The sequence below is a fragment of the Myotis lucifugus genome, unplaced genomic scaffold (assembly GCF_000147115.1).
Source record: "Myotis lucifugus unplaced genomic scaffold, Myoluc2.0 scaffold_157, whole genome shotgun sequence".
Classification (NCBI taxonomy): Eukaryota; Metazoa; Chordata; class Mammalia; order Chiroptera; family Vespertilionidae; genus Myotis; species Myotis lucifugus.
In genome coordinates this window covers 2,153,784-2,168,188 of record NW_005871205.1, presented here as the reverse complement: position 1 = coordinate 2,168,188, position 14,405 = coordinate 2,153,784, and the positions used below count along the sequence as shown (strand labels likewise).

At 33.5% G+C, this 14,405-nt stretch overlaps 1 protein-coding gene across 5 annotated transcripts in view; it reads right to left on the bottom strand.

Moving 5' to 3' along the window:
- The window catches only part of TAOK1 (TAO kinase 1), a 108,300-nt gene that overhangs the window by 53,544 nt on the left and 40,351 nt on the right, over positions 1–14,405 (bottom strand). For 3 of the 5 annotated variants that reach the window (XR_002830896.1, XM_006095545.3, XM_023759519.1), the window contains 6 exons: positions 13,125–13,196; positions 10,462–10,563; positions 8,869–8,914; positions 8,046–8,142; positions 5,095–5,208; positions 1,512–1,603 (listed from right to left, as the gene is read on the bottom strand). Coding sequence is in view for 3 of the 5 variants with exons in the window: in XM_006095545.3 (XP_006095607.1) it covers positions 1,512–1,603; positions 5,095–5,208; positions 8,046–8,142; positions 8,869–8,914; positions 10,462–10,563; positions 13,125–13,196 (523 nt within the window). In the remaining 2 variants the exon portion in view is untranslated. Of the gene's footprint in view, positions 1–1,511; positions 1,604–2,052; positions 2,183–5,094; positions 5,209–8,045; positions 8,143–8,868; positions 8,915–10,461; positions 10,564–13,124; positions 13,197–14,405 lie in introns of those variants that run through there. The other 2 variants (XM_023759521.1, XM_023759520.1) reach the window with 2 other exon arrangements.

The window sequence follows — 14,405 nt, the reverse complement described above, 5'->3', positions numbered from 1 at the left end:
TCATCTAATCCTCAAACCCCATTCAAGTTTCAATCATATGTCAAATAATGTCCTCTGTACCAAAAGTGAGCTTTGTTCATTTGTGTCCTTCAAGAAAATTGTCTATTTTATCTAAGTTGTTAAATTTATTAACATAAAAATATTCGTACTATATCCTGAGAGTCCTTTTAATGCCTGTAAACTCTGTAGTGAAGTTACTTCTTACAGCTGATACTGGTAATTTGTGTCTTCTTTCTTTTTTGCCTGATAAATCTGGCTAGAGGTTTATCAATTATCTTGGGTTGAATTTGCTCTTCTTTCTCTAGAGTCTTAAAGTAAAATGTAAGACACTAGAGATGTGTCTTAAATTTTAACATCTACTTCTGTGGTGTTCCTGCCAAAGATGTGTAACCTAAATTTAATCATATTTAAAAAAAAGATACTTTCAAATGGAAGAAATATTTTATAAACCTCAAAATGAGACCAAAAGATAAGAAGAAAATGACATTATGATAGTCTCCAAACCTCAGTTTACTGATGTTGTCAAACTTAAAAATGATATAAAGCCTGAAGGCAATGGTTAATATAGGAATTCCAATACAAGCAAAAATAGTATTTTGGAAAATATTAGACTGCAAGGTAGAAACAGTCTGGTTGTATTGGAAATATTCATCTACTGTGTAATGATAAGCAATCTTTACCTTTATTTTTACCTCAATTTCCCTATTACTTGTTTTAGAAAACTACTAATAAACCCAGGTTGATACTGATTTATCAAAATTACACATGGATTTTACTATTAACATCTTCTTTTCAATCCTTGATTACTACTAGAAGTGTTTAAGTAAATATTCCCAGTATTTCCCACTTGTAAATAAAGTTTAATAGAATATTCCTGTAAGAAGAAAAAAAGGAAAGGATATTGGGCTAATGTGGAAGGGGGGAGGACGGGTAGCTTGGGGAATCAAGAGCAAGATGTTCATCCTCTTTGATTACAGTGACAGTTCAATTACCTACCTGGTTCACTTACAGTGGGAATGTTAGTATAGTTAAGATAGTCCACTGCCTTAAGCATAGTTCCATTCATGGACAACAGAATAAAATGTGTGCACAAAATCAAAATACTACATACAATATGACATACAGCCTGACTTCTAATTATCATACCTAACTTAAAGTCATAAGTATCTTAGGTAGAGGTAAGTAATTCACAAATGCTTTAGAGATCTGCTATACATGGTAAATCTAGTAAATATAGACATATTCCAGGTGTTTAACAAATACTCATTAATATTAGACATAGATACTTTGACCCATAGTGAAAATTTTTTTAGATCTAATTTAACAGAGCAAATATAATATACTTAACCTAATACATATAAAAATAACTGGTCACCAAAATGAAAACTTTAATAAATTTATTGCTCCCCTTAGTAACTGACAAAATAAAAAACAAACCTATAATTTGGTACAGGAATTGATGCAAGACATTGATTAAATCTTACTACACAGTAATATTAAAGAATGCTTACCTAGTTCAATACATGTTATTCCAAGAGACCATACATCTACTTTGCCATCATACTGTCCTTCATCCATGGCTAAAATTACTTCTGGGGCCATCCTAAAACATAAAATGTCATTTAAAGTTAAAAAAATTGTAATAGTCATTAAAATATAATGACTATCTACATGGAGAACACCTGTGTGAATTGCAGATAATATATCTGGACATAAGAATTTTTATAATGGGAAATGAATACATTACAGGTTGTAAGGTAAATAGTTACCATTGCACAGATAGTATAAGACTTATTTTTACTATCTGTCATGATCATATAATTGCATCCTAAAGGAAGGATGCCACAGAGGGGGTTGTATTCTGCATCTGTTCAAGCTCGCAGATTCTAATATTGTATATCCTTTAGGCCAGTGGTGGCCTCAGGATCCCATTACAAACATCTAACTTTTGCTAGAAAGAGGGAATGAATACCAGAAATTATCTTCCTTGAAGTTACAAGCTCACTTCATTTACTTAAGAAAATATTTGCCATAATAACCAACACTAATTACCATAGTTTGTCAGTCTTTCAAATAAAAATAGTGTTCTGTGATAAAAGTGTTTCTTAGCCCGGCTGGTGTTGCTCAGTGGTTGAGTGTTGACCCGCGTAACAGGAGGTCCTGGTTTGATTTGGGGTTGCAGGCTCTATCCCCAGTAGGGAGCATGTAGGAGGCAGCCAATCAATGATTCTCTCATCATTGATGTTTCTCTCTCTCTCTCCCTCTCCCTTCCTCTCTCTGAAATCAATAAAAAATTTTAAAAAGTGTCTAGGGAGACTCACAATGGAAACAATCAATTATCAACCTTATAGGTATCTTGGTTATAAAATGAAACATTAATTCCTATCTTCAACTAGAGTCTAACATTTTTTATGGTACTTTAACCTTACACTTCATTTGCATTTGGAGTTAAGCACAGTCAGACACTTAAAAACACTCACCGACTTTAATGAGTTTGTGACCAGGAACCCCTGTGTGTGTGCTCATGCAAAGACATGTAAATATTGCCTAGTTCCTGTGTTCCAAATACACTACATACAAATTAACAAATATGAAGAAAAACTCAAAAAAAACCCAAACTAATAAATATGTAAATAAAGTAAATTTTCAATCATCAATAATTGGGTGTTTCCAATATGTTCTTTAAAATGTTGAAGTAAGTTTAAACAAAATTAAACAAGTAATTTTTTTAAATTGTAGAACTTCATGGGGCTTTTAAAATATCTAATATTCACCATTAATTTCTAAAGAGAACCATTAAGAAATATTATTTGCTCACAGAACCTTTGTTTTATATAGGGGAGGGAGACTCTATCTAAACTAGGGTCCACATAAAAAATTTTTGGTCTTCTGGAACAGTGGTCTTCAAATTTTTAAAAAAATATATATTTTATTGTTTTTTTACAGAGGAAGGGAGAGGGATAGAGAGTTAGAAACATCAATGAGAGAGAAACATCGATCAGCTGCCTCCTGCACACCCCCTACTGGGGATATGCTCGCAACCAAGGTACATGCCCCTGACTGGAATTGAAGCTGGGACCCTTGAGTCCGCAGGCCGACGCTCTATCCACTGAGCCAAACCGGTTAGGGTAGTCTTCAAATTTTTTTTACTCATTTACCTCCAGTGAAATTATAAAAACTAGTATCCCCTTGCACATTTGAGTTTATACCTAAATTTTAATAATTTAATATTTGCAAAAGATATAATGCACAGTGTACACACACACAGTATATTGTATATCTGCTTTAAAGATATTTAAAACTTGGAGCTGCAGAATTAGCTCATTCAATTTATCAAAACCACTACCATATAACTTAATTAGCAAAGCCAGTGTTCATGCTATCAATCAGTCGAATCAGAATCATCTGTCAGAAAAAAATCTGACTTCATTTTTCAATACAAATAACATGTTAATGTGTCCCTATGACAAACATCTTGGTTATGAATTCTACAATTAGAAAAAAAAAGAAGGGAGGAAAGATAACTGGGGAGAAAAAATAAAAAGCAAGGAATAAAGGAATGTGAAAAGAGATAATAAAAAAGGCACCAGGCCTTACTAAGAGTTTGTGTCCTGATTCTTCAATGTTTTTTACAGATTATATTCTGAAATTGTCCCTCTGGTGCTGCTCTGAGGCTTTTATATCCCAGGGCAATGCATCATTATAATATACAGAATGGGCAAGAAGCCTTTCTTTTATAAAGTGGGAGAAAGGAGATTTGAAAGGTCCATGGGAAAAAAGATGTAGTGGACCTAAGACAACACTCTCTGCATACACAGAGAAATAGGACACATATGGATAGAAGTTGAAAATTATTCCCTTCAAACTTGCTGACATTAATACTAAATTATTTATGGTTAAAATTACATGTTGTCTAGAATTTGCTTCAAAATAACTGAGGGGTGGAGAAGAAGGGGAGAGGAGTGAAGACATAGGTTGGGAATGGCCATGGGATAATGTCGTTGGGGTGAGTGGTATGTGAAGATTTATTATACTTTTCTTGACTTTAAATTTTTTTATTGTTTGATTGATCTTAGAGAGGAAAACATCAGTTTATTTTTCCATTTATTTATGCATTCATTGGTTGATTCCTGTATGTGCCCTAACTGGGGATAGGACCCATACCCTATAGCACAGGGGTGGGCAAACTTTTTTACTCGAGGGCCACAATGGGTTCTTAAACTGGACCGGAGGGCTGGAACAAAAGCATGGATGGAGTGTTTGTGTGAACTAATATAAATTCAAAGTAAACATCATTACATAAAAGGGTACGGTCTTTTTTTTTTTTTAGTTTTATTCATTTCAAACGGGCCATAGTTTGCCCACGGTTGCCCTAGCACATGGGGATGATGCTCTAACCAACTGAGCTACCCGGCCAGGACACTCTTGTTGACTTTTATGTGTATTTTCAATTCTCTATAACATAAAAAACAACACCCCAAACTCCAAGTTAGCTACCAGTCTTGAGGTATGTTAGTCTGAAGATCATTGATATATAGTAAATATAAACCTAAAGAAAACACAAATTTACACTTACCATTTCTATCTACTCCCCACTTCAATTTTTATTGAAATTTTTTCACTTCCACACCCACCGTATGAGGCAGATAATAATACGAAAGAAGCCGAAACCGGTTTGGCTCAGTGGATAGAGCGTCGGCCTACGGACTGAAGGGTCCCAGGTTCGATTCCAGTCAAGGGCATGTACCTGGGTTGCGGGCACATCCCCAGTAGGAGGTGTGCAGGAGGCAGCTGATCGATGTTTCTCTCTCATCGATGTTTCTAACTCTCTATCTCTCTCCCTTCCTCTCTGTAAAAAATCAATAAAATATATTAAAAAAATAATAATAATACGAAAGAAAACGTGGACCATGAGTAAAAAATAGGAGATGCAAGGGTAGCACTCCAAATCTATATTTGAAACTAACTATAATGCTTAAAGTTAAAACGTTCAAAATAGCATTACATTTCCAGGAAAAAGACATCTGAAAAAGGTACAACCACACATTACCTATTTCAATTATGAGGATCAATATCAGATAGGATTAGTCTTACCAATATGGCGTTCCCACAAAAGAATTGGCAGGAGATGCCATGGAAGCAGATCCAAAGTCAGCAAGTTTCACCTGGCCTGGTTCTGTCAGAAGAATATTTCCTGCTTTGATATCTCTGGGTTTAAGGAACACATAAAATTATTTCTTTTTCTTTCATTAGATTATGTTGAAAACAATAAAATTCAAACAAAAATTTGTAAAGTAGGGAAGAAAAAATAAAAATAAGTTCTAGGATACTCTTTCAATTGGAATAGTAAGAATTAAGAACCAAATTAGAAAACAAAAAAATATAAAATTCATATAAATATATAGAAACAATTTTCTAAAAGAAAGGACAGAATAACAGTAAAAACAAAAGGTAGGAAATCAAACAACTGGAGCATATAATCTATATTTGAGTTCCTATTTACTTGTGCAAATAATGGTTTTAAAAGTAGAATTTAATTAGCTGGCCATTTCTTCATATAAGATTTCTGAGTACCCCACTTAATGTATAATAAAGAACCTCATGCCCAATTTTTCATTATTTAACTTAAAAATTTTTTAAATTTAAGTATAGTAATATACAATCTTATATTTGTTTATTAGTTTCAGGTGTACAATATAGTGATTTGACATTTGACATTTTTATACCTTACAATGTGATCACCCGGCTAACTGTAGTAATCATCTGTCACTGTGCAAACATATCACAATGTTATTGATTATAGTCCTTTTCCCCTTTTCAGCCATCCTCCCACCCATTCCCTTCTGGTAATCATCCCAATGATCGGTTTCTGTTTTGTTTTGTTTTAGATTCCACATATAAGTGAAACTATACAGTATTTCTTTCTCTGCTTAACTTATTTCACTGAGCATAGTACCCTCTAGACCAGAGGTAGGGAACCTTTTTTCTGCCAAGGGCCATTTGGATATTTATAACATCATTCGAGGGCCATACAAAATTATCAACTTAAAAATTAGCCAGCTAAATTTGGTCAAACATTTAATTAATTGACCCCTAATGCCTTGGCAGGGCCAGACCAAATGATTTCGTGGACCTTATATAGCCAATGGGCCAGATATTCCCCACCCCTGCTTTAGATTTATCCATGTTGTTGCAAATATGCCCCCAATTTCTACAAAGGGAATATTCATATCATTTACAAAGCTTAGCATAATCCATCTAACTTAATATGAAATGAAAACTGATGTATAAGGAAAATATACTATCAATGGTTTCAAATTTACTTTCAAGCTTACTTTTCTAAATCAGTAAACATACTCTCCACACAAACTAAGAAAATGATGGATATTTATATAATAGAATTTTATGTCCAATGGGTGCCATAATATACACTTAACCATTCAAGAAAAGAAAAACTTTATTTCCAAGCACTTGTCAATTCTTACTATAGTATTATGATGGATATAATACTAAATCTATTGTCCTTCTACTTGTTTTTTAAAAATGGAGAGGTGCCCGTCCGCGGTGGCTCAGTGGTTGAGCGTCAACCTATGAACCAGGAAGTTACAGTTTGATTCCCTATCAGGGGACATGCCTAGGTTGCAGGCTCGATCCCCAGTCTGGGGTGTGCAGGAGGCAGCCAATCAATGACTCTCTCTCTCTTTCTATTTCTCTCTCCCTCTCCTTTCTTCTCTGAAATCAACAAACATATATTAAAAAATTAAAAAGGAGAGGTGCTTTGAAGTTGAGAAGACCTTAGGTTCTAATTTTATCACTTTCGTATACTTACTAGCATGTGGGTTTCTCTTACTATTTTCATCTAAAAAATTGACAACCCATTAACTCACAATGACTCTACTACATAGTTTAATATGTATTGCCTGATTCACATATAAAATAAAAAAATGTTAATTTCCTTCTAAACCAGGCAAAAGCAATACCAATGCTAAAAATGCATTATAAAATGGTTTAAAGTTACTATCCATCACCATGGATTAATACTCAAAAGCATAAAGAGTCTTAAGTAGCTTTTTATTTGATTATTTATTTATTTTTGTTTATCCTCACCCAAGGATATTTTTCCATTGATTTTTTTAGAGAGAGTGGAAGAGAGAGGGGAAGACAAAAAATATCGATGTGAGAGAAACACATTGACTGATTGCCTCCTGCACATGTCCTGACCAGGGTCCTTGCCGGGGAGGAGCCTGCAATCAAAGTACGTGCTCTTGACAGGAATGGAACCCAGAACCCTTTGGTCCGCAGGCCGATGCTCTATCCATTGAGCTAAACCAGCTAGGGCTTAAGTAGCTTTAAAAAATATATATACTTTTATTGATTTCAGAGAGGAAGGGAGAGAGAAATAGAAACATCAATGATGGCAGAGAATAACTGATTGGCTGCCTCCTGCATGCCCCTACTGGGGGTCCAGCCCGCAACCCGGGCATGTGCCCTGACCAGAAATTGAACTGTGACCTCCTGGTTCATAGATTCATGTTCAACAACTGAACTATACTGGCCAGGCTTAAGTAACTTTTATATATCCCTGTTACAGAATCAATGGAACAAATCTGGCATTATCAGTTACCAGGAAGAAAAAGATCTAGGTTTAATTCTAGTTTAATCTACCTAAGCTTTTTAAACTTGGAGATATTAGTAACAAATTGGGGCATCAGTTTTTTCATTTGTAAAACGAAAAAAGACTACATAATCCCTAATGGCCTTTTCCATTTTGCAAATTAAATAATTCTGTAATTAAATTGCTACCTCAAATCTATCAAGTACACATGCTTCAGAAAGCCCAGCAGCATGTGTAGAAAAGATAAAATTATCCTAAACATAGAGATCAAGTGTACCAGTATGTTCTTTTTAAGGCAATCTAAAAAATATGAGTTTATAAGATTCTGAAATGCTTTAACCAATGAAAATTTCAGAGGTAATGAGTTCCAGGTTGATATAAGCAACAAACCATTTGCTTATTAATACATGACAATTTTCAATGTACTTACCTATGGATCATAGTATGTGAATGCAAGTAGGCTAATCCCTGGAGAGCACCATGTGTAATTGCTGCTATTTCCACTTCTTGTAATGGCTTTTTGTGAACTTAAAGTAAGAATTTAAAAATAATTATTATATAGAACATTTTTAAAATAATAAATATACATATCTGATATAGAGAGAGCAATTTTAAAACACTAACATTTAGCAACAAGGGATTTGCTTCCCAAGATATACTAGTAATACAAAGCTACTGAATGTTATAACTAGTACCAATTGTGCCTTGCTGTTAAAGTAGAGGTTACAGCCAATATTCCTCAAAGCTAACAACATTTAACAATTATTTGGTGATAATAAAAAAAAGAGAAGTTTTCCCTTTATTCTCAGATATTTTCATTCAGAACAGAAGGAACAGATCAAGCTGAATGACAAAGAATGCAGAAAAATGCTCATTAAGGCAAAATGAGAGAAAATTCACCGATGTTATACTATACTAGAGGCCCGATGTATGAAATTCATGCAAGAGTAGGCCTTCCTTCCCCCAGCTGCCAGCACCGGCTTCCCTCTGGCACCCAGGACCCAGGTTTCCCTTGTAGCCTGGGCTTTGTCCGAAAGGACGCCCGGAAGGACGTCCAGTCTAATTAGCATATTACGCTTTTATTATTATAGATAACATTAAATGAGGATGGTATATACCATGCTGAGATTCTAGAAAAAGTTAAGGCTTTCACTGTTTTGAAAAGTTTTATGTTATTTAAGAAGTCTCTTACTGAATTCTTATTTTATTTTGCTAATGCTTTTTTTTTTTCTTAATATTTAAAGGAAACCTACCTTCCAGTAAATCTGAAGCAGATCCTAAACAATATTCCATTACAAGCTATATGGGAAGAAAAATTATAAAAGCATTAAAATATATTATTAAAAAGACTCTATTTGAGATAAATTCACCAAGGAGATCAAGAAGATAGTTTGAAATAAAACAAACTCTAGTCATTATTTACCTTAAAAAATATTTATGCAGTTAGCAATTTGTTAAATGCATTTATAAGGTTAAGTCAATGACAAGATGTGTATTTCATACATAATTACTAACTAAAATTATAAAAGAATATACATATTCTGTTACTATTAACCTAGAGTAGTAATAATGATTGTTAGGAAACAGAAAACTGTCCTCTGGGACTATATGTACAAAGCTTAGGTTACAGTTTATTTTTAAACTTTTTAAGAATGTATGTTTTTAGTGGTTTTCAAGAGGAAGGGAGATATAGAAACATCAATGATGAAAGAAAATCACTGATCGGCTGGCCTCCTGCACACCTTCCACTGGGTATTGAGCCCACATCCCGGACATGTGCTCTGACTGGGAATCGAATCAATAACCTACTGGTTGATGGGTCAGTGCTTAACTATTGAGCCACACCGGCCAGATTTAGGTTACAGTTTAAATTTTTCATTTAAATCAAACACAGAGCAAAATCAAACTGGATAAAAATGCAGCAAACATTACAAATCTAAATCTAACTTCAATCCACTAGAATGATAACAGCTCTGGCTTATTAATTATTCAAAATAAAGGATCATTCCTGTTTAATGAAAATTTAGCCCTTTTCTTAAAAGATAGTTATTATGTCTATACCATTATGGGATTACTACATTATCACCTCAGTGGTAACAACAGGGTAAAATTAATCTCTACTTCATGTAATAATTCTCTACCTTTAGTATTACTCAGCCAAGTAATCACAATTAATTCAAATTTCACCAGGATTCACCAAGACTCCACCAAGAACTTTGTGGTTAAATAGATTATAATACATCATGTCAAAAAGATGTAACTTTCATCCTTTAGTAATAGAATTGTTTTTACAATGTTTGAGAAACCATTTAGTAGTTTGATAAACTACTAAAAAAATTTCAGAGAACATTTTACCATGCATATAAAGGCCAGCGAAATCTCTATAGTAAAATTGCAAAAGTTTTTATTGCTTAGGGAAAGGAGTTCTAGGAAAAGCTACTCTTCCTTTCTCAGTATGAAATAACATTTCAAGGTGTTTTTGCAAGCTTCACAGGACAATTCTGAGACATTCTTTTATTTTTTGGTTAATCCTCACCCAAAGATATGTTTTTCCATTGATTTTTAGAGAGAATAGAAGGGCGAGAGGGAAGGAGTTTGGGAAAGAAACACTGAGTGAGAGAGACAGATCAATTGGTTGCCTCCTGCACATGCCCCGACCAGGACAGGGAATGCAACCCAGGTAAGTGCTGCCCTTGACCAGTAATGGAATCCAAGATCCTTAGGTATTCGGGCTGAGTGAGGGTCTAGCCACTAAAAACACACCAGCCAGGGTGAGACATTCTTAATTTCATTAATTATATGCCCAAACCAACTAAAATTAAGGCAAGGGGAGAGCAGATACCTACCCATGCTGTGTGCTCACGTAAATAGCAGCCTTTATATTCTATACTGTTGGGATGTTTTATTCTTTGTAGAAACTTGACTTCTTTAATAATATCCTGCCATTTCTATGGGGAGAAAAAAGGGAATAAAGGAAAGAATTATGAACAGCTGCTTTTCCTTAGAAATGTATATAAGAAAGAAGTAATTACTAGATTAAGGGTTAATGAGAGCATACAGCTTTGCCTTATTTGTAATATTTAAATTAAATGTCAAAATAATCAATTTAAGAGGAATTACATTCATAGTTTATAATCAATTACATAATTTATAAAATTATTTCATTCAAGGTAGGACAAATGTTTGATAAAATTTATCATAAATAAGTCTTATTAATATTTTACAACTACACACTACACATTGGTGAAAACAATGTACCATATTTAGTGATTTTTCATCAAAATTCAACTTCCCTTTTCTTATCTGAAGCTTTACTGACATAATCTACATACCATAAAGTTCACCTATCATGTTTCTGGCTTATATCTTCTACCAAATGTTAAGGTTTTGTTTGTTTTTTAAACTCAAATGAAGTCATTACTCTGAGACAAATTCATAAATGCACATTACTTTCTAAAATGCTAGTGAACAATTAGTTGTTACATAGAAAAGTTCACAGAAAAAAACAAACAATATGAAAACATTTTCCTACATATTTTACTAAGAGCTTTCTTCATTAACACCTATCCAGCAATACAGATAAACCATTGGCCAGAACAATATACTTAGGCCATATTCTAAACAGAGTTAACTCTTAAGAAGCAATCAGGGAACTCTAAGGACCCAACCAGGTTCTTTGGTCTACAGACTTAGTAGGTGTAAGATGGGAAGCAGGAATCTATTTTTTGTTCTTGTTTTAGTTTTTTAAAGCTTTACCCCCAACTTGGGTCATATTTCTAAAGTCAGAGAAACTAGCATAATAGAAAACTTTAAAAAACATTTTGTACTAGAATTTAAGATCATATATCTCCTATATTATTTAAGAAGTCCTCAACAAAATACAGCAAAATAGCTGCATAATATTTTAAGATATAAGATGCAAAATTCAGAGTTTCATGGGCTTTAATTCTCAAATTTGAATGCTCTGGGAGGCAAGCTCTCAAAACAAAACACCTGTATTCTTCAATGTAAAAAAAACACACAAACTTTTATAAAGGACACTAATATTGGACGTAAAAAAATGATGTCCTAAATGAAACTTTTTCTTCTAGGTGTGCCTAATCAGACGCCAACATAGTACACGTCTTCCTGTGAAAGCTAGTTCTAAAGTTGTGTGAGAGAATGGTGAATAAAATCAGAGTAAACTTGTAAGAAATGGAAATGGGGATTTTTTTTGGAGTTTTAGGAATTTCTAGGAATCGAAATGATGGAACACCAATATAATCATGATAGTGTCATTGTACCCAGAGTATGATCACAAAAACAAGATTTAGCATAAAATGAAGAGATTCAGAAAAGGTAGAAACCCAAAATCATTAAAAATTAAAGACTGATTCAGAAATTCTACCTCTGAGCACATACCCAAAAGTATTGAAAAGCAGGAACTCAAAGAAATATTTGCATACCCATGTTCATAGCAGCATCATTCACAATAACCAAGGGATAAAGGAACCCAAGTGTCCATCAACAGAAGAATGGATAAACAAAATGTGGTGTTTTATATACATACATACACACACCACAGGAATTATTATTTAGCTTTAAACAGGGAGGAAATTCTGACATATACTACAACATGGATAAGCTTTGAGGGCATTATGTTAAGTAAAAAGGACATGATTCACTTATATGAGTTAACCTAAACTAGTCAAATTCATATAGATACTAGAATGGTGATTTCTAAGTACTGGAGGAGGGGAAAACAGGAGTTGTTATTAGAGCTTCAATTTTGCAAGATGAAATTAAAAGATTTCTGGAGATAAATGGTGGCGGTGTTTAGACAGCAATATGAATATCCTTAATGCCACTGAACACTTAAGAATGGCTTACTGGTAAATTTTGTGTATTTTGCCATAATTTAAAAAAATTTTAAATTAAAGACTGACACGTCCTACATTTTATAAAATAAATTTAGGCAATTAAACAGAATAAATATAATGTCAAAAGAACTAATCAGAATATTAGTGAACTAACGTATACTCAATGTGGTATCAATTTTATATTATAGTTTTTCAGATTATTACACACCACCTGTTTTTCAGACTACATCTATACTGCCTGTTATTTAAAGTTTGTTTAAAACTGCAGTTAATCTCTAAACCATTAAAAAATTATATCCAATATATTTACTGTGAAATACATCTTATTCTAGTTTACTATTTTAGAAACTGATAATCCCTCTATGACAAAAATAGAATAATATATTAAGTAACAGTTTAAAAAACTGAAAGCAGGGGGCACAAGTTGGGAGGCTTTGGGGATGCCAGTAATGCTATTTATAGTTCTAGGTCCAAGTTAAATGGGTACATTCAGTGTATGAAAGAAAACTCACTGAAATATACACTTAATATCTGTACACTTTTCTTTATGTATGTTATACTTTTTGGAAGAAATTGCCACCTACCCCCAATTAAAAATAGTATGCCTTTCTCTAACATACCAGTAAAAATGTATATATTTCACCACCTACCTCAGTAGACTGCTTTCCACTATAAGACATTTTTTTGATAGCCACCACTTCATTGGTACGCACATCTCGTGCCTAAGGAAACAAAGAAGAACCACTGTACATTAACAGATTAAATCTGGGCAATCATTTTTCAGAGAATAAAAGCATTTATAAACTATCATGTCAAAAAGGACATGAACATTGTTTTTTAAAGAACATTAAAAAATAGTAACTCTGCAACAAAAATGTATCAAATTAGCTGATACTTTAGAAAGAAAAAAAACAGGTTTATCTTTGAGTAGTCTAGTTAAGAGGAAAAATATAGAAATGTGAATAGAACTATAAACAAAGAGACAAAACAAGACTAGTATATACAAGTCTATGCTAATAAATTTTGAAATCTCAATGAAATGGACAATTTCTAGTTAAGAATAAATTACCAAAACTGATCTAAAGAAAATGTAAGCAAAACAAACAATAGTGGCATACTGTAAAGAATACCAATGAATTATAGTTAAAATAGTTTTGAGTGGAAAATAATTTTACCAGGGAAACCTTCCAGGACATAAGGGGGGAAGAAAGGGGAGAGGAAAGCTATGCTATTAATTTTATGAAGCCAGTATAATCCAATAACTAAAACTTAACAAACAGCACAAAATAGAAAGTTGGGTACCAATTTCATTTTTATTTTTTTAAATATATTTTATTGATTTTTTACAGAGAAAAAAGGAGATAGAGAGTTAGAAACATCGATGAGAGAGAAACATCGATCAGCTGCCTCCTGCACATCTCCCACTGGGGATGTGCCCGCAACCCAGGCACATGCCCTTGACCGGAATCGAACCTGGGACCTTTCGACGCTCTATCCACTGAGCCAAACCGTTTTCCGGCCCAATTTCATTTTTAAGTATAGATGATAATTTCGAAGTAAGAAGTTAAAGAATATTACCGTAACTTAACATAGACATTCATCCTGAGAGTTTTTATTAAGAAAGAGAAAGCAATAACTCGTATAAAAAATCAAGGTCACCCGGGTGAACCAAAATAATTAGCGATGACTATTATGGAAGATGAGAGGGATTGGAGGGGATCGAAAATTAGACGTAACGTAGTCTGAAGGTCCTCTCCGTGTTGCCGGTATAGTAGGCTTGACTACAAATAAGAGATGGCCGAAAAGGAAAGGGGGAGGAGATGGAACAGAATGAAGTGAGAACGACAGAGAGGAAACCAAGGGAAAATAATATAATTATCTTATTTTATATAGAATACGGAAGAGAACTAAAAATGAGAAGACGTATGTGA